The 27,373-nt window shown below is 38.7% G+C and overlaps 1 protein-coding gene across 1 annotated transcript in view; it reads right to left on the bottom strand.

Moving 5' to 3' along the window:
* Positions 1-281: 281 nt before the first annotated feature.
* Positions 282-27,373, bottom strand: part of LOC125008496 (polycomb group RING finger protein 3) — a 59,572-nt gene continuing 32,480 nt past the window's right edge. Inside the window, exons 3-10 of the mRNA XM_047585770.1 lie at positions 24,416-24,533; positions 19,986-20,082; positions 16,217-16,272; positions 15,344-15,451; positions 11,362-11,450; positions 5,376-5,513; positions 2,350-2,430; positions 282-675 (exon numbers count right to left, since the gene is read on the bottom strand). Of these exons, the coding sequence (XP_047441726.1) occupies positions 628-675; positions 2,350-2,430; positions 5,376-5,513; positions 11,362-11,450; positions 15,344-15,451; positions 16,217-16,272; positions 19,986-20,082; positions 24,416-24,533 (735 nt within the window). The 3' untranslated portion in view covers positions 282-627. The remainder of the gene's footprint in view (positions 676-2,349; positions 2,431-5,375; positions 5,514-11,361; positions 11,451-15,343; positions 15,452-16,216; positions 16,273-19,985; positions 20,083-24,415; positions 24,534-27,373) is intronic.

Raw genomic sequence — 27,373 nt, 5'->3', positions numbered from 1 at the left:
CCTCCTCCTCCTCCTCTTCCTCCTTTTCTTCCTCCTCCTCCTCCTCCTCGTCCTCGTCTCGGTCAGTGTCTCAGGAGGAAGCCGAAGTCTGCACGAAAAGCTCGAAAAAAGATTCCCGACATCTTGTTTGCGTGTAAACAGAGCACCAGTAGTGTCTTGGTTCCGATGTGTCTCTTCTGTACAAAAGTATAAATATATGCTTTCTCTCCATTTGTGTGTTTTTCTCTCTCTCTCTCTTTTTTTTTTTTTTTTTTTGTTCACATATGTAGGATGTAGCGGACAAAAAAAAAAAAAAAAAAAAAAAAAAACTAAACAAAAAAAAACATGGTTGTTGTAGTTCCTTTAAAAACGCACCAGTGCTGCAGTGTCTGTGCAGGAGGCCGCCAGGTTTATTTATTTGTTGTTTTCTTCTCAATCCTCCCTCCTTCCCTATCACCACCTCCTCCTCCTCCTCCTCTTCCGATCCTGATTTGCTGGCTTGTGTTGACTTTTTACCGTCATACCGGGTGTTTGCTTGGTGTTGGTTGATTGATCGTCTTTGCATAAATAAAAAAGGTCTTCTCGGCACAGTCCTCGCGGCCGCCGGGCCAACAAACAGAAATGAAACAACCGTGGTGTCCGTCGCAGCTACAGCAGATCCATCTTGGGTCTGTAATGGAGCAGGAGGGGGGATTTCTGCAAAACAATAATAATAATAATGATGATAATAAAAAAGCTCAACTGCTCACAATTAGCCCATCGATTATCTGGGCTCAGCCCGTCTCTTAAACTATGGATTTCTCTTAATGGTTGAGTGCTGCAGGTCGGATCTGTGCTGAGAGGGACAGAAACATGGAGGCTATGTAGTAAAGAACTGATTTAATAGTGTGGTGTCTGTTCTAATGTGACCCGCTAACATCTACTACTACTACTATTAGCTCTACTAGCTACAGCAGAGACCTAGCATGACTCCCAGGGCCACCGTTAGCATATCAGCTCTACTGGGGCTTCAATTCATATTAGTTAATTAGGTGAAATCATTCTAATACAAGAGTCCTGCACAAAATCCTCCTTCATGACCATAAACTAAGCTAAGATAAGATAATGAGATAAGATGATAAGCTAAAATAAGCTTGGCTAAGATAAAGGGCTAAAATAAGCTAAAACAATAACTAAATTAGGCTAAGAAAATGAGATAAGATAAGATGATAAACTGAGATCAGCTAAGATAACCTAATAAGCTAAGATAATAAGATAAATAAATAATAATAATAATAATAATAATAATAATAATAATAATAATAGCTAAACAATAAGCTAAATTAAGTTGAGATAAAGAGATAAGATGATAAGTTAAGCTAAGATAATGAGCTCAAATAAGCTAAAATAATAAGCTAAGCTAAAATAATATGCTAAAATAAGCTAAATTAAGCTGAGATAAGATAATAAGCTAAGATAGTAATAAGATAAGATGATAAGTTATAAACTATAAGATAAGATAATAAGATATAAGCTAAGATAATAAGATAAGCTAAAATAATAAACTAAACTAAGATAAGCCACGTTAAGCTAAGATAAGATAGTGAGATAAGATAAGCTAAAATAATAAACTAAGCTAAGATAAACTAAAATAAGATAAATTTATTGGGACATTGATGAAGAACAAAATGGGATAATACTGTTGTAAATAAGATGGATTATAGCAGAGCTGCTAATTTACATCCTCAGTCCCTAATAAATAAATAAAAAAAATACAGGTGACAGTGACACAGCACAGTCAGGATAGAAACTATACAATAAATGAATAAAGTACAGAGAACATGACAATACAACAGCATCACAACAACACAACAGGTCAACAGTCAGATAAGCCCAAGTCTGGTCAATGGCTGCACTACTGGCTAACGTTAAGCCATTGTTTGAGGTTTCCTTTAAAAGTAGAGTATGTGGGACATTACTCTTATTGTGGCGGGAAAACTTTCTTTGTGTGTGGAGTCTGAGGCCTCTTCAGGGTGTACCACCCCCCCAGGCCCTCCAACTCATAATCAAGACTCTCATTTTAGTACAGTATCGTTAAGCAACAGCTAAAAGAAAATGTTGATCTTTTAGCTTTTTTTTTTTTCTCACAACCAAAAAACAGCATCGGCTGAATCAGTTCCACTCAGCCGGCTGGGATCATGATCACACTGTAGATATTCCCATCGCTTGGCTTATTAAGTTCTTATGAGAACATTTTATTTATTAGTACTTTTCAATTAGGTGTAACTGGGTCTGATGGCAGCGTCTTAATTTGCGACGTCTGTGTGGAATAATTAAATCAGATCTGCCGAGCTGAGACACACGTAGCACGAAAAACAAACTGTCGGTTACCTTAAATCTCCATCTCGTCACAACAACAAATTTCAAAGTGTGGTCCTTCCCCAGGATTTCCTCGTTGCATAAAATGTCCAGCTGTGGGAGGAGGCGGGGGGGTGGGAAATAAAAGAGGAGAGAAGAGACGGTTAGAGGACGACGTCTGAGCTGAGAGGATTTAAATGTCAGGGTGGAGGTTCCTCATCTGGAAGTAAAACCTCTCAGCAGCTACACCTCTGTCACTCTCTGCTCTGACATGACTGAAGCTGGGGGGGGTGGAGTGGGTGGAGAGGGGGCTTGTTCTGACAGAGAGAGAGGCTGCCAGGCTCTGGAAAACTAAATAAATAAAGAAATAAATAAAGTTCAATACTGAACACGAGGCCGACTCCCCCCTCCTAAAATCTACCGCCCCTCCTGTGAAGTCAACATTGATATTCTGCTGAGCAGCGCCTCGCATCTGCATCTGTCAATCAATACTGGGAGAGGAGGGGAGGAGGGAGGGAGGAGGGAGGGAATCCAGAGAGGGGAGGAAAGGTAGAATACACAGCCACAGCGCCCCCTGCTGCCCGTCTCTGGAAGGACGATCTGAGCCTCCATCACCACAGACGGTCAATTATTAAACATATTAAAACATATTCCATAGAAGAAAGAAAACAGATTATTAGGAATAAGTAGCTATTATTTAATACACTTAAAAAATACACTTTTGAATTGAATATGTGAAGGTTCTTAGATATATAAAAAACAAACATGAAGTGGGTTGTTGAGCTCTAAATGACTGGGATGACAACACGGTCCAGATTTGTTTTCAGGACATTTTCTTTGTCGTCTCTCGTAGTAAGTTGATGGTTTTCGTGTTTTTGGTTTTTAGGTTTGTGGCAGTTTCTTATTCTGCTTCATTTAAACCCTGTTGTCCTCATAAGGAGACGCTGCCATGTGCTGGCAGACAAAAGTCAAATCAAACTACTGTGATATGTACACGAGTACACGTTTGAGGACGGTGGGATTTCATCGTTTCCAATTCTTGCTTTTGCATTAAAATAAACAGTTTTAGATTTTGTTTACTCATTGGTGACTTAAATTGTAATATGCAGTGAAACAAAATCTGTGTCCACATATATATATATATTTTTCTTTTCCAAAAACTTCTTCCAGTTCAAAGATGATGCTTATTTTTTTTTTACTAATCCCAAATACCTAAAGATCTTAATGTCATCAGTGAGTGACATCTATATTATAATATACTGTATATTTATTTATATATATATACATATATTCACTCCATTTTATGCACTATACAACTCAGGGTTGCATCAGCCACTTTGTGTATATTGTCACGCTCAATGTCATATATGTCATATGTTTATATTTCTTATATTCTCAACGTTTACATGTTTTGTTTACATATGTTTTTGTTTAGTTGCTGCACCGTAGGCCTTTCAGGAAGGTAATTTCAATCCTGTATTGTGTTGCACATGTCAGAATTGACTTATCTTTTAAAGAAATTAAGATGCATCCAAACAAATGCTCGAGTCTCGGGAGGTTAATTATTTTAGCAAAAAGCTCAGATTATAACCCTGAAAACATAATTTCACAGATAAATCTTATTCACTAATGTAAATTTATTATAATAGTTGTATTTATTCTTCTTCCTGGGTGTCACACGTGTCCTTTAAGCTCCCGTTTCCCAGGATGGATGTTAATGCAGGTCTGACCTGGGCCATAAACGACTATATTTAATGACAATAAAAACTAAGAGGCTCCTAATAAAAGACTAGAGCTCAACAATCAGGTGTTAATCTAGTACTACATGAAATAAAAGAATAATTTTTATGATTAGTTGCATAAAACAAGCTGTATAAAGTATATTTATGGCATCTTTGTTTCTTTTTAAAGCTATTTTGCACCTTTCTTGGGTAGTTTTTCAGTAGGAAGAGACCGGATGTTATCAAGGTTCCTGCACATTTGAAATTTAAAAATTCCATACTTTTTCTAGACACTATTTAAGTAAATAGTTTGTAACAGGTTAATAAATTATGGAATTAATTGTTAGTTTTCATTAATCTCAATATATGTGCTGCTATATCTGTTATATTAAAGCTAATAGGTAATGTAGCTCATGTAAATAAGTTAAGATCAAACCCAGATAGATTCAGTGCAGGTCTTGGAAACATTTTGCATTTACCATATTATTCCAGACCTGGAAATTTCTAAAATCAAATTCCATACTTATGCACAGGGTTCTTGCTTTATGGATGAGTGATGGGGGACGACTGGTGAAGGATCATAAGCTGCAGGTCAGTTATTACAGACACATCTTTAATCATTTGTGCTACATCCTCCCTGCAGAAGAGACCAACATTTGGCTCGTTGCTAAAAGCAGAATCCTTTTAGAGTCGATAGAGGGAACAACAATGGCTGGCGGGGAGAGCGTCCGCCTCGTCGGAGCCGTGTTACGGAGGCCGGAGACGATATGATGGAGCCCAGCCACTCATCTCTGTGACAGCCAGTTTAAAAAGGAAAACAGACAAATAGAGAACAAGCAGGCGATTGTGATGATTATTCGCGGCGATCTAAAAATCCATCTGTCAGATTTATCGCCCACTCTCCTCCCCACCCACCCCCCACTGCTGCTGCTGCTGCTGCTGCTGCTGATCTGAACGCGGTTTAAGACAGTAAGAAGAGAAAAAAATTAGATATGATAAGTGCTCGTTTTCCTGCTAAATATAACAAACACAAAAGGACCCGCATGAGTCAAAACTGACCTTTATCTTTATGTAATTTCTTGCAGTTTAACTAAACTTTCTGATGCACTGAACGCCAAGAATTTAAGAGATTTGTTCCAAATTTCTAGGAATAAATAAATGGTAAAGGGATTAAGTTAACTGGAAGCATCATGACCGGAGACAATTGTTATTCTTTAAGATATTAACAGGGACTAAATTTTCCTCTGTTTCCTCTGACACATGTGGCTGTGGGGGGTTTTCCCTCTCATCACTGCTGCTGCTGGTTTCCAGGCTGATGGAGCGTGTTATTACCCGTACCTCATTAAATGATGTCAGGTTAAGCTTTTTGGCGATGAACTTCTTGAGGTGGAGGACTGTGGCTTGTGCCGAACAGCGGATCCACTTGCGCTTCAGCCCCCGAAGTTTGCTGCTGTTGCACTCCAAACAGATGCTGACCTGCGAGAGAGAGAAGAGAGAGGATGATCATCTAAAGAATGCATCCAATGAAGAGTGGTTTTAAACTCCTGAGACCTTGCGTCCTCCTATGGGGACCATAAGTTTTAGAGTTTTATTGCAGCTAATTCTTCTTCATTTAAACCCGTTGTCCTCATTAGTGGACACATTAGTCTGCTAGTGGAAACAAAGGTTAAAACGTATTTATTTAAGCTTATTAACTTTTCTAGTTTGATACGATGTGAAAATGTAATAAATTCACATGTACTTTCATTGTTTCCAATTCTGCTTTTGCATTGTTTTGTTACACATTTCCGCAAAATATTAAAATGTGAAGTAAATATTTCTTTTTGTCTAAAAAACTTTCAATTGAATATGTTTTGAGTTAAGTTGATAATCAGTATTAGTTAAAACATGGTGAATTTTGCTTTGTTAAAATGCAAATTTATTTCATTTATGTATAGAAATGGCGCATTTCTGCTTAAAAGTTGTATAAATACTTGATTTCATGCAAGTTAAAAACAAAATATTTGGTTCAAAGTGTGATGGAAAATGTTTGATTTTATTTACATTGGATTTATTTTTGTATATTTGCAGGTTTTTCACCTTCCTTCTTTCATAACTGGTCTGAATAAACCAAACGAGGAGTGAAATCCTGAGTGAATCCTGAGCCGTGGCATCGTAAAGACACTTGACAAATACTGACTCATCAGCTGTAACATGGTCTATTGTTAGAACAGAAACTAATTTCACGTGAATTATCACGTAAAAACGGTTAATCCAGCTTGACAGCGGTGCTCGTTTCTCCCTCTGCTTCCTCAGCACATCTTTTTTCTTTTTTTTTGCTTATTGGCTTCAATCATGTGTCCGGGTGTCCCTGCCACTGGCCCGTGCTCTCGTTTCCCCCTGAGGTGACACGGTAGGTAGTTTTTTGGCAGCGGCGGCAGCAGCTTCTGCCCTCGCACATCAAAAGACGAAAAAGATCAGAACAGAGTCTTTGTATTTATTCATTTGCGGGTGTCCTTGTGTCCTCTTTATCCCTCTCTTCGGAGACGGGGAACGCCAGCATCATTACCGGGGGGTTCCTGTTTAAACTTGGAAATCATCTCTGCTCTCAAATAAACACTGGCAGCGCTTCAGTGCACAGCGTGCCCTTCAATAAGCAAAGACCAAATATCATAATGTATCTGTTTTTCCAGTGGCGCTGGCAATGAGGGAGAACTCATGATGCAGAACAAATAAAAAATCCTGGACTGTGCAGAAGCTGGACGCCGGCCTGCGAGGCAATTTTATTACATTACAGCGCATTAGCGACGCGCTTAAGGAGCCAAAGGAGTCCGGCTTGAAAACACAGACGTGATTATGCAACGACGACGCAGATCAAGAAAGTGGCTTTTGGTGTCATGCAGATGGAGCCGAAGAGGAGTCTGATGCAACATGTCTTTCTGTGTCCAATTTCAAGGATTCGATGATAATTTCAGGGCAAATCTTCAATTTCTTTGAGCCCAAAACACTCATAGAATTGAGTAAACTGTTTTCACCCCATTGAGAGGCTGCAGGTGGCCTCCTCATCTGGAAATATTAGCCTCAACCTCCTGTGATTAATCGTGGCTTCTGGGTGTGATTCAGTTCTTCTTCTCCTTTTTTTATTTTTTCCTCAGTGCGTCACTGGTTTTATTGGCCGTCTCCGGCACCGCTCACACCCCAAGGTTACACTGTGAAAGGTCGTCCAGAAGACGGCGGGGAAGCGCTCTGGAAGTCGGCCAAGCGTGCCAGGTTCGCCTGCCGGTTCTTAAATCCGAGCGATGGTGGGGGGACAGTTTTGTTCCTCTTCTTCATTTTCCACTGCTGAAAACTGCTGCTGCTGTTCTTTAACACTTCATTCACCCTTTCTTCTTCTTTTTGGAAAACGGTGACGCATCTATGATTGTTCTTTTTTACTTTCCTGATATTGTTCACCTTGGTTTCAGCATCCTCTCTCTGCTCATTCTGGGCTTCAGAGTGTTTTAATCGTTACAGTTAATTAAAAGCTTGTGTGTGAACAGTTTGGAAAAACACAACAAATGTGTAACTCCACAGTCCCACAACAGACATACGTGTTTATAGAGGCAGTAACAGTTTAAATACCTCACTGTAAATTAAGTTGTCTCCAAAAGTTAGTGAGTGACTTCAACCAACTCCGCTCGTCCTTTCTCATCATTCAAAAGAGTCGATTTATAGATTGTGTTAATGCATAAAATGCAGCATTAGTTTGAGAAGACATCAACAATCAGAAAGAATATTTCAGGAGGATAATACTCAAAGCAAAAAAAAGTGGTTTGAGGTGTTGGTTTGGCCTTGTTGAAGAAATATTGGTACAACGGTGTATGATGAGCCGACAGACTCGGGGTCTGGAAAGGTTAGTCGACCCAGAACGCTGAACAAAGAACCAAATACTAGACTTATAAAGGTAAACAAGAGGAGACAGTTCATATATATGCAGACGCTCCTGGGAACAAAGGACGGATCCTCAACAGGGCGACGAGACTCGAGGTCTGTCTGGCCAGAACCAAGAACCAGCCCCCGGCAAAACTACATAAAACACATTAACTCTAATCTCCCAACAGAGGGTATACATGTGACATCACAGTTAGCTGACGTCTCCATGGTTACGGCCACTGAGTGGCAAAAAGTGACAGTTGAACATGGAGATTAGCAGCATTAGTTTGATTCATATAGGCTTTATTACTGTGGGGGGAGATTGAACCAACAGATCTGAAAAGCAGTCAGAGATATATTTTATATTTTTATATTTTTAAAGATATCTCACAAAGAAAAGAGAAGAAAAGAGAAATGTGTTGCTGCATTAGAAGAAACAACTGGAATCCAGACACAGAAACCTGGTGTTGTGGTTCATTTCGTGTCAGGTAATATTAATTTATGCTGTATTTATCGATGAAGTCAAACCTTAAGTTTATGGATGTTGTTGTTTTGTCGACAGTAACTATTTCAGTTCCAACAATAAATAACAATAAAACACTAAATGGAATAAGTTTATCATAACTGAAATGAACTAAAACTAACTTTTCCAAATAAGGGGGTACTCTAGTACCAAGCCATTGTTGTATGAAGTACCCAAAGGTCATACTTTAGTATCAGTATTTCCTGTCATTGAAATCAGGTCCATATAAATATCAGGAGAACTGATTTCTGGCCACACGTCAACATTCATGGACCATTTATTATTTGTTAGTTCATATGGATCATTGTCGAGTCCAATTGTCCTTAATTTGATGTGATAATCCACATTTTACCTGGTCTCTCTGTATTTACTGACACATTTCACCATGTTTTTGACACTCAGGGGGGCGTGACGTCAATGCATACCGTCTATAAAGGTAACTGCTATTTCTAATTTGTCCACTGTTTTAGTACTGAACAGCATGTGCATGATGTACTTTGCAACAAAGCAAAGGGAAATGGTTGGAGTTGTTGTCACTTGTAGGTTATTACGTTATAATGTTACTTGTCTGGATCACTTCATGTGTATTTTTCACCTGAAGCTGGAGGTAGCAGAGAATATTACAACATTTCCATCAGCCGCCAAATTCCCCCAGATCTCAGACCAAACCTAGAACACGTGGGATGTTCTGGGCTTCAACTCACAATCTGCTGCAAACGTCTCGGTGCCAGATACCACAGAACACCTTCAGAGGTCTCGAGGAGTCCGTGCATCGCTATCGAGTCCGTGCATATGTTAATCAAATGTGAGAGAGCCTCCACAAACTCCATTTCCATCTAGAATTACCCATTAGGATTGGGACCCATTGGGATTTTTGGGGGTTCTGTGACAAATCAATGGTCTTTTCAAAAAACATGAGGTTGTTTGTGTTGCATCAACACAGCGTACGATGGATATCGTCTCTTTTGGATATTGGAAAGCTTCCTTCTTTACAGAGAGTTAATTTCCCCCCATGCTCCCATTGCAGTTGCTTCGTTTCCACTTTTGCGCCCGAGTCTTTTCACAACGTCCGCCCCCTCCCTCCCTCCCAACATATAAAATCCCAAGAATCACCTCATCACTCTGCATGCTGCAATCTTTCCTCTATTTTTCTATCATCCATCTTTTCATTGCTGCGTCCTCTCCCTGGCCACCCTTCTCCATGACATTTGGAAATCATTGCATTCAGCTCACACAGACTCCTGCATTAGCTATTCTGGGCAGAATCTCCACCGCTGCTGAAAAAATTCCAAAAGGGCGAGATCCTCGCCCTCGCCCTCGTCGAGTCAGCTCTGCTGTTCCCCAGAGATGGTGAAATATCGGCTTGTTTGAATAAAGACACAGCCTGAGGTAGCGAAATCTTTGTTTTCCTTGAGCCTGCGCGACATTGAGATGCAGGAAAGGATGCTTCAAGTTCAACGTGAGGGGTCTGGTCCAGCCACAACAATCCTTTCTCCTTACTTTTCTCCCTCTGCATGATTAATATCATCATGCAGGGCTTAAGAGCGGAGCAGAATACAAATGGAATCGAGGAGCCCGTTTCCGTTTTTGCATGCGTCTGGGCGGATGGCGGTGGTGTGGCGCTGCGTTGAATCCACACAAATCCACCAGACGAAAGACAAAAGAACCTGATAATTGTGGAGCTGCCCGCTGAACCACAAGGGGGCCGCTTTTATAAAGGCAATAATTGATGTTCAATCGTACCAATAATTATCACAAACAGTATTTTTTCCTCCTTAGGGCTTTTGTTCCTGGCAGAACGCCGTGTAACCACTGATTATTTTATCCTATTTGTGTCTAACCGCTTAAAGATAATCAAATTTTCCAATGCCGCTTTAATTTGCCATCTTTCCTCTATTATAGTTAATGCATACTATTGCTGGCCACTTCATTAGGGACACCTCACGTTTGTTTTCTGAACGGCTTTAGATCTTCGTTGCTGAGATTTGGCATTGAAGAGTTGAATGCAATGATGCAAATCTCCCGTTCTACCACATCCCAAAGCTTGAATTAGGATCTGGTGACTGTGGAGGCTCTGCACTCTGAGTCTGATTAACATCGCGCCATAAAGTGAACTCGTTGACTGGACTTGAAGAAGGAACGCTTCCATTAGCATCAGCATTTCTTAGCCCTAGTGCATCTAAAGGACATAATCAATCTGTTTATACCCATTCATCAGTGTATTACGTCACCCTGTGTAATTCTGTCTTGCTTTTGCCTTTTTTTTTTTTTTTTTTTGCTCTTTGCAAGTGCAACATCCACACTCACATCATTTTAGTGCAATACTTGGTTTTTCGAGAGCAATTCTTCCTGTTGGAGTTTGTCTTTATTCATGAACGTCATTATGTGTCGTAAGCCTCCACAACATTAGTTGTTTTTTCACCAACTGTAGTTATGGCTGTTAGTAGTAATACTTTAAACCTGATACAGTATGTAAATATTTTTTGTACCTTACATTTTTTATATAGTTTCTACCGAGCTGTGACAACTTAATTTCCCCACAGGGACAAATAATGTCTTATCGTATTGTATTCTAACAGATTGTATCGTATTGTATCGTATCGTATTGTATCGTATTGTGTCATATTGTACCATAACAGATTGTATCGTATCGTATTGTATCATAACAGATTGTATCGTATCGTATCATATTGTATCATAACAGATTGTATCGTATTGTATCGTATCATATTGTATCGTATCATATTGTATCATAACAGATTGTATCGTATCGTATCGTATTGTGTCGTAACAGATCGTAACATAACAGATCATATTGTATTGTATCTTAGGAGGCAGATATTTGACACGTCTCAAACTTAGAAGAAAAGTCCAGAAAGGGATGAAGAGAATGAATAAACCGTTGCTAACCTGCTCGTCGCTACGGTGATAGTCGTTGTCCTCCTCTGGTTTCTCCTCTCCCGCCTCCTTATTGGTCGTTTCCTCTGATTTGGCATCGCCTATTCAGAAAAACCAAAGGGATACAAAAACCGTTATGCACACAAGCGTACACAATGAAAAACCGTATCAGTGTTTTTTTAACTGACCGAAGTTTTTCCTTATTATGCGCTTCGCTGTATAATATCTGCACTATTTAAACAGCCGGGGCCTGCAGGAGCGTAACACCGCCTCCTGCAGAAGTCCACTTAGAGAGCAATTACATGTCTGAGAGTGTCAAAGCATCATTTATGTGACTTATCCGCTGTCAAGGCACGTCTCTAACGCAGGGAAACTTCCTGCCACTGTTACTCTCCATGCAGATTAGCCTACCTGAGGGGACCTCTCAGCTTCCTTCCACCTTAATTGAGTTTCCGCCTCGTGTGAGGCAGATGAAACAGGAAGAAAAAGGGGAATTTCTCACACTCTGAGCTACTGAGGATAATATACTACGAGGAAGCGAAGGTGCTGTTTAATAATACACCACAGAGAGTTTATGATAAATTCTTCCAGCTAGATGTGTTAATTTGCCTTAATTTTCTGAGCTCGTGCAGGTGAAAATATAAACGTCACCCCGTCAGACCTTTAATTATCCTCCACACACACCACCCCCATACTCCTATTCTTATGATGAAGACGTAAGTCACGGAGCGATGGGCGAGAGATGAGGAATGTAGTCAGATTTAGACGAGGCTTTCCCTCATTTTCTTGTAAATGTGGCGCCATAAATACGTTTTTTTTAAAAGGCCTCTCACTAAAATATCCGAGGCAGCAGCTGAGCATATTTGAATATTAAATTCTGACAATGATACAAATCATTTACGGCGCCATCTAAGTTATGTATGTGCAGCAAGGCTGAAACAATCAATTATGTAAATATGTCCATTTGTGGAGAAAGCGTCGCAATGTTCATTCAAAATTCATCTTCAGTTGTGGCTCGGCTTCTGTTTGTTTCAGCGCACGCAGACTTACAAAACTAAACAATGTGGATTCCGGTTTTAAGAAATATTACGTTTCCAACGAACATCAGCCCAAGTAACTGAAGTTAAATCCTACTCAACACTATCTATGTTTAATAAAGACTGAATATAGTTCTCTCCAGGTAAAACCAATGAAAGTTGTTTTGGTTTCAGGCTGGATTCTTCGAGATCTTCTTGAGACTTAAATTGCCCAAATTTAGTTTAACACTATAGCAATAATAGTTAATATCAGGATTTTTTAACATGTTAATTTCACTCAAAAACAATGCAACAGCTTTCATGGAGGCGGCCATTTAATTTTCCGACTTCTGTAACTGGAACGCCGATAACTCGGGTGTGACGTCGCTCCCAGTGCCGAATTCTGGCCTCCGGGGTAAATGAAGGAGCTCAGTCATCCAGGTCACGGTGCATCCAAAAAAAAAGTTGAAGAACAACTGAAGAAGCTGCTCAGATGAGCGATGAAACGTCTTCTCAAAAAACTCTACAAATCCAGTTGACTTTCTTTAACATTTCTTTGTCTGTTCTAGTCTCGATCTAACCCTCGATTCTTCTCTAATAACAACCTAATGGTAAAGTTGTGCCGTTTCACTGCAGATATTTTAGAGATACTCGCCTCTAAAGTTGTCATGGACAAGCTGTGGTCACATATCTCTTTATTCTTTATGGATTTTCCTGTTGGCTGCGATGCTTTAACAGAATTGAATTTGTAGCAGTTACGAAACTTTGTTATCAAAGTCAAAATTACGTTGGTGCGCCGAGATGGGTATTGGTTTACTGTAAGCTTTACAAAGAGGAGAAATTCAGTCTGTTCCTGCCGGGTTTTTCGGTGGATGTAATAACTGTTTTCTCCGGCTCAGACTCTGCGGATGTTCTTTGCCCTCTGTGACCATTTTCCATCTGGGCTAAGTGTCGCCGGCTCCACGGAGCATTGTCGAGCTCGCTCCGACGTCTCGGCGGTGATTGTCTCCAGAGTCGAGCTCGCGATTGCTTATCAAGAGGGGCCTTTGCACTTATTGTTGTCTCACCTTCAAACAACCCGCCCGTCCCCCAAAGCACATCAGCAACTCTCAGCAGACATGAAGTCGAGGCTTGTGTTCGAGGTGATGGCATCAGGTAACACGATCATTGCTCGGGTTTGGGGATTTTAAAGACTGAGCAGTCGTTCTCTTACAAAGTTTCTTTTAGCCCGACTCGGTTTTATAATGTCACATGGGTGGAAGATCCTCTGCTTTTCTGACAGGTTTATTAATGACAGCCGGATCCCGGAGGCATGTGTGATGACATTTTCAAGCGAGGCGACTGTACGTCAGGAATGAGACGGAGCAAAGCGTCTGTTTACTCATGTGGGAGTTTATATTGTCGTGAAAGTGCACTCAGCAGACTCCTCGTGGCCCCGGTGTCCCTCTATTTTCTTGCGTTAAGTGCTTCCAAAAAAGTAGGTAATTCAGAGTTGAAATGAGACGGTTGCGTGCTGGTGGATGCTGTGTTTCTACTTTGACGGTGTCAAGTAACGCCTGCAAAAGAACTAATGCACTTAAAAGCAAAATAAACACAGCCAGCGTTTAAGTGTGAAGGCTCAAATGGGAGGACGTCTCTGCAACACTCCAGGGACGTTATTATAACACAAGGGACTCTTAGATTTTACATCCTAGTGTCTAGTGAGAGCGTTTTCAGACTCTCAGTTTCAAGGCTGATCAGGCATAACATTATGACCACCTTCCTAATATTGTGCCATCACAGAATGGACATGGGCCTATTGAGGACGTCCTGTGGTGTCTGGAAACCCACTCAGTGCGTTTACATGCACAGCTTAATTGAGCTATGCTTGAAATTTGACTTTCTGAATGTGGTTCTAGTCTCAGTTCACATGCAACAGAGAAAATCAAATAACTGACGGGAACATGTCCTCCTCCTCCACACTAGGTGGCGATATGTGTCTTGTCAGCAGGTTAATACAGCTCACTTTCTGGTTGATGTATTAGTGGTAGTCTATAAGAATAAACACAGTCGTTTGTGTTGCAGACGAGTATTTCAAACAACAACCAGATGGATAATAGTTCAGCTTTTTTAGTCTTGTACGTAGTGTACGCTGCTTATGGTGCAGATACGATGGCGCTATCCCTCAGGTGGTTCTTCTGCTACCTTCTTCTACTGCGATCGGCTTTCTTACAGTTTGTTCCAGGGTCATACGCCAGCACGGCAGTTGTGGAGCATGTGCACACACGTTGTCCACTTAAAGTCCGATTTAGTCGTATACATGCTGGAGAAAATTAACTAATCGCATTATCTGGGCGTCTTAATCCGATAAAGAGAACTCTGATTTTAGTTTTAGTTTAGTTAGATTTACAATAACAAACTTGTTTGTTTTTGTGTGTCTGTGTCATGCAGCATCCTACATGAATGAATGCCAGGTCCAAAAGTTTCCAGCAGAACGCTGGATATTGTCACAAGATGATTAAAATGTTATTTACTTCTCCTGTCAGTGGTTTTAATTTTGTGGCAGATCGGTATATATATATATATATATGTATATATATATATATACATGTGTTCGCCTGCATGCTTCGACTGAACCAGATTTCAAGCGAAGGAGGCACGGTGCCAGAGAGCAGCTCCACTTCCATTTGAGCCTTAATTACCAAAATCAGAGAGGTGGGGGAGGAGGGGGATTAAGAGAGTGATTAGGCCTACCAGCGTGACAGGCCTACCAGCGTGATAGGCCTCAGGACACACATTTACACCAACCCTTAGGAAGGCCAGCTGGTTTGGAAAATGCTGTCGTGCACAAAAAAGGAAAAAAAAAATGGCCAGAGACTCATTCAGATTAGCTAAATCGTCTTCATCTGTGCTGCTCGGTGGCTTCGACTGGTACTCGTTGTTGTGCTTCTTCATTCTCTTTATACTGATAGAGTAATAGGGCAGAGGTGTATTCATACCATTGCGCTGATCTAGATGAGTCTTCATGTTGCAGAGCTCTCCTTTAATGTCACCAGGAACCTCCATCCCCAACTTCTGATAGAACTCCCTCTGCTTCTTTATCTCCGCTGCACAACCAGGAAAAAAAAGTTATAAATAAAGGAGAGGAGCACAGAGAGGTTTTATAAGTCCGTCCTTGACAGCTTGAAAGTGGTATTAAAATATAGTGCAGCTTAAAAGCATTTCTGCAAAAAAAATTACTCAAAACAAATCCGGAAAGAGAAGCTAATGGAGAACAAGCGAAAAAAGAAACGTCATGTCTTTGTATTTGTTTGTTCAAGAGAATCAAACGTTTGCATCGTACCTTGGTAACATTTCCAATAACTGCTGATCTGTCGTCTACAGACACTTGGAGGAATTTGAGCCCAGAGTTCAGAACTGTTTTCCTCACATGAACTGTTTGCTTCTGGACTTAGGTCAGATTCAGATGGACTGAATGGTTGCTCAGGGTTCTACTAACGGTGGATTTATGAACATTAACATGAGCCAACATGAGAGAGGCCTTGAGTTGTTTAGAAGTTCCCCTGGGACCTCGCAGACTATTATGGAGTGACCTTTGTCGGTGGTCGTCTTAAATCTCCTCCATTTGTTCTCAGTCTGTACGACTGTGATGATTTGTGGATTCCAAGCTCTTTACAGAAGGTTTTGGAACCTTTAACAACCTTGAAATTAACTTGGACTTGGATCTTTGCAGCTCACAGATGTGTAACATTGGTCGACGCTCCTGAATAAACAAACACCAAAAGCATGACTGCAAACTCATTTTCAGCAGACCTGCAGCTTTGATTGCGTGGACGTTTTAATGTCTGAATAGATCTTGTAATGATAGTTACCCTCTTGAAGTCCCGGCACCAACTTGTAGACAATGTCTTGCATTGTTCTGTCATGGCTGCAAAGAACAAGGAAATAATTAGATTAACGTGTGAATTTCAAACCCAATGATGTAAACATCAGAAAAAGTGATTCCCAACAAAAGGGCCAGGAGATTAATTGGACGGGTCTTGAGATGATTAACAAGACGAGAGAGGAGGAAAAATACTTCACAAGCCAGAAACTACAATTCAGTCCAGTCTGTGCAAAAGCTTCAAGATGACATATTTGGAAAAAAAAAAATGGGCAAATGGGCTACAACAAAAAAATCCAATTAACACTCTGAGATGCTGGTGTGCAGCATACGCTCTTTCAGTCAGAGTGTTAAATAGACTTTCCTGCGCGCTGGTGACCTGGTGCACGGTGTCTGCGTGACGGTGCGTTTGTGACAGTCGTCAAACGGACGCGACGCGTTGAGTTTGTTGCGCGGTTATGGAGGCGTGTTCGTCTCCAATGATGTCCACTGAGGAGCTGCTGTATCTAAGGGCCAGAATTAGCTGCCTGAGGATGGTGGTTTGAAAAACGAGGAAACACTGGCCCCTGCTGGACAGAACGGGAAGTGTAACCTCCCACCAACGTGATCCAAAACAAAGACATGCCCAAAAATATATATTAATATATTAATGTCACAAATATTTGCATGTGCTTTATCTGAACAATCTAAATCGACGCCACCATTTTTTAAAATATGTTTTACCGCCTGACTCAGGTTAAATAAGTGTTAAATGTAAGTTGGCACAATTATATATATAAATATATATATATATTGGTCCAGTCAAAGATATTTTTCTATGTATTCGTGCTGCACAAATGGGCATTAAATCAATTAAAAATGTATTTTTTTTCAATTAACTCTGGAGATCATTACAATCTGATAAAGGTTTAAATTAAGTTGTTGTTGATGCTTTTAAAACATATTTTGAAATCTTAAATAATCCTAAAAAAGTAAGAAAAATATCTAAGAAAAACTAATGAATTTAAACAGTTTGAAACTATAAATACTTTAATTCCAGTGTTTGATTGTTTAATTATCAGAGTCTAATGGTAAAGCAGTTTAAATGAAGCAGTCACGACTTCAGAAGTTGAAAGAACATTAATGAAATAATCCCAAATTAAATCTGAGAAGCCAGAATTTCTGTTTCTGACGTATTTAATCTAGAATTTGGGCTTTGTTTTTTTTGCATAATATGTTTTGGAAGAACTTTAAATAACAACAACACATCTTCTTCCTGCAACTTTTGTTGTCTGCATGCAGGTAACTATAATAGTGCTGCGATCAAATGGTGTTTAACCTCCTGCGTCCTCATACGGGGACATCGTGTCTTAGGTTTCTTGCAGAATCTTATTCTGCTTCATTTAGACCCGTTGTCCCCATAAGGAGACACTTTTATCTGCCATGTACTGGCAGCGAAGGGTCAATGCACATTTTCCTAGTTTGATATGACATAAAAATTTTACAAAATTCACATGAACTCGTTTGAGGACGTTGGGATTTCATCATTTCCAATTCTACTTTTGCATTAAAATAAACAGTTTTATATCTTGGTTCACGTATTTTCCTCATCTGGTCACGTTGGGTATTAATAGCTTTTCATTTGTTGACACAGTGATGTTGTTCACATATTCATATATAAATGAAATAAACTTAAACTATAATATAAATAATAACTGAAATAATCCCTGTGTCCACATATTTTTTTTGTCAAAAACTACTTCCTGTTCAAAGATGACGCTTATTTTTTTATACTTCTTAGGTCCTACTAATCCCAAATACCTAAAAATCTTAATCTTATCCTAAAGAATTTAAGATGCTTTCCAAACACTCATGTTAGAGGAGATGGAGAGTGATATTTGCTACCGTCTATTGATGTGGAGAGTTGGAATTAATCCTGTGTCTATTTAAGTTTTTTCTGGAGCTGCAGTTTGCACTTTTTATAAATATTGTGTTATAACCTTTGGAATTTTGTACTTATTGTACTCTTTGGTGTATAACAGTATGAAAATACAGATATTTACAGTAAGAGATATTTATTGTTGCTCCAAACACATTGCAAGGATCATTACATGTATAAACTGAGATAGTATAAGAGAGATAAAGTAAAATATAGTACATTAAAATAGTGCCTTAATATTACAGATTAGCCACTTTAAGGGGAGGCATTCATGTTGCAGACTAATTAATCCATGTGATATCAGTTCAAAAGAGTCTTATTTCTGCTGTTTAGCCTTTTAATCATAAGCTCATATGACAAAGGAATTTATCACGGTGTTAATCCATTCTTTTAATTCTGATGTTTGCATATTACAGTGTCATATATCCAGTAACAATGCAGATACTTGGGTAAAAAAAAAACTTACTTGAAAAAAAAAAAAGGTGAATGGCGCCCTCTTGTGGTGCTCATGACTTTGTAACTGTAAACCCACCATGTAAACGTCACTTTTTTATTTTTTTTTTGTAACCAGGAGCCCAGGTGTTTCATCTGAAGGAAGGATCATTTTAAATGTGTGATAGTAACGATTTGTCCGTGGCAGGACTCCTTCTCCTCGGCTCGTTTAGATTCAATCTCAACCATCGGCTTCGATTGTTCGTCCGCTCGTCACTTCTGATGTTTCCCATCAGCTCTAATTTCTTGCAAACAATGAGGCCCCGAAAAACATCTGCGTCAGCCGCTAATGTGTTTGAGATGGAGCCTTTTTCCGGGCAAAACAATGAGTGTGCGGCTCGGTTTCAGACGCTAACGAGTAAATTACTCGTAGTTGTGTAAATATGTGTGTGTGTGTCACATTAATCAGACACCAACGATATAATCCCTCATTCTGAGAGGGAAATGAATTGAATCGATGTTTCTACTTAAAAAAAGCATTTTTATTTTCATATTTGTGTAAATGAAAACCCTCAAATTGTGTTTGAATTGTAACTTATACACAAATCCAACCGTCCGGGATTTGTAGCAACTTGCTGATCACACAAACATTAAGCTTGTGTTTGATACGTTTACATGATGTTTGTGTCTGTCGGGATGTGAACTGTGAGCACATTCTCGGGTACGACGGCTTTACGACTCTAAACGTGTCGCTGGATTCGTCACATTTGGAGCGTCGCCCTCGTATTTGGTCAAAATCTTAAATTGCACAGAACACAAACAGTTGTGATGGTTAAACGTAGATGATAAATTAAAATATTGTCTTTTGATGTTCGTGCATCCAAATTGTTAAGATTTTTTAGCATAACTAGTTCCCAAAAAACAGATTTCAGACCAACTTTCTCCACAAAAACAATGTAAAAATCATGGCGGTCTGACTTCCAGATCAACTCTGATGTGTTTTTAGTCTCGTCTAAGGAGCATGAAGCTAAATCAAAGCCTGTAACAGCCTGAAGAAACAAAGGAAACCTCTCCCTGTTTGTTGCTGATCATTCACTAGGAAAGCTCAGTTCCTCCAGGAGGAGGTTAGGAAGCAGTTATCACGCAGCTCTGAGCTAATTGTGATTCAAACCATCACATCCAGACAAAAAAAAACAGCTTCTTATATCAAAGTATTTTCCTTTAAGGTTCTGCTCCGACCTCCCTCAGACGTTCAGAGTCCGTTTGTTTGAAATAAAGTGTAGAAATGAAATGGGAAAAGGTCGAGGCCCCGTGGTCGTCCGTGGTTTGTGATCTCCTGGCTGATGGCAGTGTGTGTGTCTGTGTGTGTGTCTGTGTGTGTGCGGCTCTGCAGCAGCCCTTCACTCACCCGATGTACTGCAGTGGATGGCTCTGATGAATAACAATCCTACACGTGGGGCACGTGTTGTTCTCCTCCAGATACTTCACTAGGCAGCTTCTGCAGACTGGACACACAAGAGGAGACACGTGGTCGGTCGACAAAACGCACACAAGCTGCAGATTGTCGTTTTCCCACTCTGCAAACAGATGGAGCTCCCACTCCACCGGTGTTTTTTAAAGGCAGCCTCTGTGTTTTGATGGTGCTGTGCGTGTTGTGTGTTTATTCAGGATCGTTTAATATAAATCTATGTATCAGTCTGACTCGCTCTGTGACGACTCCACCCAAACACAACGTTGTGTCTTTATTTTTGTTCTTACTTCCTGCTTCATTTTCAACAATGGCAGCTGAAAATTTTCCATATCAGAGTTACATAAATGTTTGTATCTTCTCATTGATTTATTGCTTTAACCCTTATGGGATTTTTGCACATTTTTTTTTCTGTTTGGGATCATTTTGTTGTGTTACAGCTTTTGGCTTGAATTTCTGCAGGATTTCTTCTCTTTAGCCAAAACATCCAGTGTCCTTTCTCTCTCTCACATGTCATTCACACTCCCATGATGCATTTTGCCTCCTCTGGACACCTCTGTGGCAAAAATGTACACGCATAAAGAAACTGCCATAAAATCCTCTTACATCATCTTTTTTTTTCCTATGAATCACTAAAAAAAAACTTCTGACCTGCACAAAACTATCACAATTCAAAGTTTTCAGGACAAAATCTGAATTATTTTCCATAAAATAAAGAGTAGGATGATGGGGTTGTGGTGGTCGTTGGAGTCTTGGTTGTGTCAAGGATTAACAATAAAATTGATTTGATTGCATTATTATTTTGTATGTAGTGTCAGATTTAAAGTTTTGCACCGTCTGGACACAAGCAAGATTTAAGATTTAACTAAATGTAATATGCTCATATTTAAGACTAATTAAGGCCTTTTTAGACTTTTTAAGAAGAAGAAGAAGAAGAAGAAGAAGAAGAAGAAGAAGAAGAAGAAGTTTCAGATATCTGTTTTTTCGCCTTTTTTTTTTAAAGTGCACCTTATTATTCTTATGGCCAAAACAATTACACTAATTATCCACTGTTTCACCTCAGCTGCAAAGACAAAAAAAAACAGGAAATAATAAACGTGCATTTGAGGAAAATAGGTCTTAAATGTGTAGTTTCTCCACCAGAACGTGAGAAGTTAAGGCAGAGCTGAGAGTCAGTCTACAGTTTATTCAATCTGGATGATAAACGTCGTTGTGAAAGTATTTGAATCATCGGACGAGATTAAACTGAAAAACGAGGAGAGACTTGACTGTGAGTCGTTAAACTTTATTGTTTGGTTCGTTTTTTATCACTTCCTGTTTCTCTTCTCATCCTCTGCTTCTCTAAACTCAACGGCCAAATGATAGATTAATCTAGAAACGTCCAAAAAGTCTGAGACAGAAAGTCCGACTAGTCCCCACGTTATAGGACACAACAGGAAAACAAACAAACAAACAAGACGGAAAATATCCAACCGTCTGTTTGGTGCAACTTTAATGTTAATTATGTTAAAATTCATACATTTGCCAATATTTATGTTTTTATTGTTAAAGTTTTAATTGTTTGTCGTGAACAGAATCATCGCACCTGGAAAACTGATTTTTTTGAAAATTATTTTGCTTTAAAATATCAAGAAAAACATAAATAAGTATCTTTAAATTGCTTGTTTAAGGAGTAAAACACAGTAACTGTTTGTCTCATCACTGCAGAAGAAAAATCCCGACCTGCTAAATGTACCGACCCTGTTCTTGACTAACATAAAACCCGGAGGTGTCGTTTCCTGCCCCTGGTTTTTGGCCCTGACTCCGTCTCCACCCGACGTCGTTCTGTTGCAGTAAATCTGCGTCTATCACAACATCTGCAACGGTGACGTGATGTGAATCTGTTCCGTCTCCGCTCTGTAACAGTGGAGCTCCTTCACAAAGCGTCTGGGCCGAGACGTCTGGAGGGACGACAGACGCTGGTCTGTGGTAGGAGAGCGTCCTCTGGTGGACAGACGAGGGACTGGGAGGTCTGCGGTCGCCTCACATGTCTGATCCTGGTTTTAGATTCAGGTTTGTTTTATGCTGCTAACATTAATTAGCACGGAGCCTTTTCCACCTGGTCTGTGAGCGATGACACAGTTTATTCCGTATACGTAAGTGGCCACTTCATTAGGTACAGCAGAGCCATGAAATTCAGTCTAATGAAACATGTCGGTGCACAAATTAAATAGTGTATTTTATCTTATGTGTTTGATCATGGGTTTACTGTATTTACTTTTTTTTTAACTTCATGACCATTATTATTATTTTATTCTATTTATTATCTTATTTACTATTGTTATTTTTTTAATTATTATCATTTTGTTATTTTATGGGTTTACGGAATTAAACAAATTTCCTCTCGACTCTTTATTAGTTTTATTACCTGACTATAATTATTTTTTTATTTATTATTGTTATTTTTTCTTTTTTTAAACATTAAAAAAAAACTAAGTATGATAATCTGTTTTTATTATTATTTTGAAATCTTGTGTTTACTGAATGATACATTTCCCGACTATAATTATTTTATTTATTATCTTATTTAATTATTGTTATTTTTTCTCCTTTTAAATCATATTTTTAAGAAAACAAATACAAAATCTGATTATCTGTTTTTATTATTTTGTTATTTTATAGGTTTACTAAATTATACAAATTTCCCCTTGTCTCTTTATTTTATTTATTTATTTATTTATCTTATTTATATATCTATTATTATTTTTCTCTTTTTTTAAACACATTTTAAAGTAAAAAACTAAATATGATTATCTGTTTATTATTATTTTTTAATAATATAATTTAATATATTATATCATTTTTATTCAGATATTTAACAGTTTTACTCAATTGTACAAATTTTGCTTTATTTCTTTCATTGTTTTATTACCTGTCTACAATAACTATTTTATTTATTATTATTTTTTTGTGTGTGTTTCTAAAAAGGTTCTTTAATATTGTCAACATTCAGAATCAGGTTCCACTTGAATCTGCTTCAGGAGATCAACTCCGCTCCAGGTTCCTCAGATTATTTCCTAAATTCCTGATGTGCTGTTGTTCACAGCCGCTGCCTGGATCCAGCAGCGACTCTCCGCCCAGATCCCAGATCTCATGTGAGCATTAAAGGGCTCTTAAGGCTGCAGATGAGGTAAACAGGCCTCGTCAAACCCGGTGAACCCCCGGGGGATTACAAAACGTGCTAATTCAAGGCTCTGCTGCTTTCGTTTCTCTGCTTTTCTTTTCTCCACGGCAGAAACGCAGCAGCTTCGTCTGCAACTGTTTCACTTCGTAAAAAAGCTGAGATCAGAACATAGAGGAAGCATCTGACTGGAGGGCTGAGGAATCCAAGAGGAAGCTCGTCCTCAAGATTTCACAAGAGCAACAACGAGCCAAATAGTTTAGTCCTTACAGACAATTTAACTGCGAGGCCGTTGTCACTGTTTCAGTGCTGCACATTTTCACCTCGGATGAGACTTTTCCTTTCAGTTAAAGAGCTCAGATGTAAACATTTAGAGACATGTTATGGTGGATTACATTTGTTTTTTTGAGTTTTGTGGTTTTTGAATTCCTTCTGTCTTCATGTCTGTGTCTTTTATTTCCTATTTTTCTTGTCTCAGCTGAACAGTTTCTTTATTCTGGGTGATGATTAAATACTGAACGTGCAAACTGATATTAAAGAACACAGAAAGTCGACTATGATGCCGTCTGTGTAATAATAGTTACCATTATTATTATTATTATTTATTTTTTCCACTTTTTTATCAAACTGAAAATTACAAAATGATGTTAATTATGTATCTTTTTTCTTTCGATGTCCTCTCGTCCGTCGTCTTTTTTATTAGCTCAATGAACATAAACAGTGAAGTTATTACGGTCGATAATTGGCCGACAAACACGTCGATATGTCCAAGTACTAAAGAGAATTATTGAGACCCAGTTCTTAGTGTTTAGTGTGACGAGCGAAGCTCGGACCAGACTTTGTAATGAGTCTAACTGCAGGAAGAGACAGACGTTATTATCCCACCTTATTGGAAACGCTCAGATAATGATGCACGTCTGTGTCAGTGTCTCAGCTTCTTACCGGACTAATAAATGTGGAGATGAGCTGATCCTGTGAGTCTGACCTAAACTGTTAGAGTCGATTATTTCTTAGGAATTTATCTTGGGAATTAGGGAAAAAAAAAGGTGCATAAAACAAGACGCCACATCCTGAATTCAGCCCCTGTTCAGACGAAACAAACTCCAGGAGCTGAGACAAAAAACTAAATAAAACATCCAAACAGAGAGAAACCGGGGTAAATAATAATAATAATAATAATAATAATAATATTAATAAGCGAGGGACCTACAGGTGTGTAAGCACTCGGTGACGGTGGTGGCGTCGATCAGGTAGCCCTCACACAGACGACATGTGATGTGGGCGTTGATGTGACACAGCTTTATCTTCCTCGTCAGCATGTCGGGGTTCTGCAGGAGGAGAAAGAAGAAAGAATTAAAACCAAAGTCAAGACAAAGCCGCTGTTCAACCACGACGCCGCTGCTGACACAAAGAAACTCTCCCGTCTCCCATGAGAATTATAGTTTTTCCACCGTTTAAATACTAGTAATAAACAACAGATCTGATCTTTGTCTTTTGATGGTTTGACGGGACCTTTTTATTTTTTTGTAACTTGTAATTATTCTTTCATGTCAGGAAGAACTTCTCTGACCAGACATAAAGAAATGCAAAGAGCCATTAGTCAGGAAGAATTTCAGACTCCTTCTCTTGAGGCTTAAACAGCTGATTAGTTGAAAAGTTCACTACATCAGCACTAATTCAGAAAACAAATTTACATGTACGTGCATTTATTTCTAAGTTGAAATAAAACACCACAAGCAAGTAAAGCTTTTTATTATGCGTTTTTTTATTTGCATTAATCATTTTTTAAAGGTGATGTCAAATGTGTCAGCGCGATTATCTGCATAATTCGATGTGCGTCAATTAAATGCACTTTAAAAAAATGTTTAAAAACAGACCTGGAAGGGACATTATTAGTATTTTATTTTTTAAATTCTTCTCCTCTTGTGTAGAGAAGCATCTGCTTAAAAAGACATGTTTCTTCTATTTCTGCTTCTTTGTTCTGTTTTTTTTTAAATGTTTTATTATTTTGTTCTGTTTCCTTTGTTGCATTTTGATGCTACAGGGAGAATTACCGCCCCCTGGAGGGCGAATGTGTTACTACCACTGAACGTAAAGGCAGAAACGAAGCTTAGATTTTGTGCAGGAACACGAGTGAACTGGGGACGTAAAGATGCATCGTGAGACAGTTAAAAAAAACGCTACAAACGTGTGACAATTCAAATCAGCTGAAAGATGAAAAATGAACCGCGATGCCATTTTTAAACAGCAGAGGGTGTCATCTAGTTTTGAGTTCACTTGATCACTGTCAGGTGTTCAGACGAAACGAGATAACGCTGATATTTCTTTAAAAAACATAAATTCAAGCCTTAGTAGTTTTTTTTTTTAAAGAAATGTTGTTTATTGGTATTATTTATTATTTATTTATTTGTTTTTTTTGAAGGATTTGTTTTAAAGAGACACTTTTTTAATCTATTTTCTTGTTGTTAAGACAAAATACGATTTCAGTTGCACTTTTAAGAAGAGGACACATGCATTTTATTGTACAGTTCAGCTTCTCTTTAATTTATTAAAGAGAAAATATAATTATATATATAGTTTTTTAAAATATGCATTCATTGCATAGTTTGTTTAGAAGTTACATCCTACTTCGGAAATGTGTTTTTTTTTTGTCTGACAAATAATTAAAGGACATAATTTGTCTACAAGCTCATTCTGTTGAAATAAATCGTGAGAAAATCGCCGTGCACATGGAGCGAACCATCACTGTGACCTCACTGCACAAGAGTAAAGACAAAACATTTTCCTTTTTCCTTTTTTTCCAGCTTGTTTCCTGACTGAAACTTTTTTTCAGACCCTCCTGCACCGTCACTAATACGTCATGTGAGTCATTTTACTACAGGCTGCAGTGGCTCATTACTAATTTTAATCCGCAGAGTTAACCAGGATCAGCTGGACCAGACCGTGTCTCCGGTCTGACGCGTAACAGCAGCGGGAAACAAGCTGGAACAGAGAGCGAGAGCTTCTGCTTCTGATTCATCTTTAAAGGACGCACACAGGAAGAAGGATGATGCAGACGTTTGAGTGGGTGGATGAGTAAACGAGGTTTCCCTCCACACCTAGGACTCGTGTTCCTGGAGAAACTCAGGATGTTTTATCAATGGAATTCACAAGTTCCCATTTATCTTTATTTTGATATGTAGCAACAACACGTCACGTTTTCTAACTCTGAACATAGGTCCAAAGACAAAAATAAATTAAATAGATTAAAATTAACAAGCAATTAAAATGAGACTGAATTCTAATTACATAATGTTACATAATGTTAAAGTAAGAGTTTGAGCTAAATCCGTCTAAATGTCTATAAACGGCACAATCTGATCATATCAGCTGCTGTAATTTATATGAGCACATACAATAACCACAGTCGGTTTTAATTACACAGAATTACAAAAAAGTTACACCCTGAGGTTTGCCTCTCAGGCACCAGAGCTCAGGGTGGAAAAAGAAATAAGAAAATGGATCTATATTAGGATTTACAGTTCACAGTGTGACTGGGATCCGTTTTAATGACGGCTAATGAGGATGTTTGGTCATCATTCAATACTTCCAACTTGATTCTGACCCTAACACATACAAAAAGAGTCCCTATAAAATCACTAAACATAATCCATGTCCTATTAATTAGACTTAATACAGGTAGGAGATTTACTTGAGATTGGATCGGGACTCGTATCGGTGGCAATAAAAACAAGAACATATTGTATTATAGGTTGGAATTCAAATCAAATTTGTTTAAATAGCCAGTCTTAAGACACTTTACTGAACCCAGAAGTTGCATTAAACTGGTCTTACAGACAGTATTTTCCCACATACATATGTTGAAATGCTGTTACAGTGTAATTTAGTTTTTCATGTGTTATATGGGAACTACAAGCTCATGTCGCACTAACAACGGCTAAAAAATAATCAAAACAGAGCCAAACATCATCATGTCAAACTGGGATTAATGGCGTAATTTTTCTCTACATTTACATTAAACAATTAAAACTTTTGAGCATCTTTATAAATTTCCTCATGAGTTGGTTCAAGTTATCTGTTCCATTCACAATTTGTGGGACTTAAACAGCCTAAATTTAGTTTAATATTATAGCATCTCATCTTCTACTATCGTTTAATCCTCACTAGG

This window comes from Mugil cephalus, chromosome 5 (genome assembly GCF_022458985.1).
Source record: "Mugil cephalus isolate CIBA_MC_2020 chromosome 5, CIBA_Mcephalus_1.1, whole genome shotgun sequence".
Lineage (NCBI taxonomy): Eukaryota > Metazoa > Chordata > Actinopteri > Mugiliformes > Mugilidae > Mugil > Mugil cephalus.
Note: the sequence above shows the minus strand (reverse complement) of the source record. Positions and strands in the feature narration are given on the sequence as shown.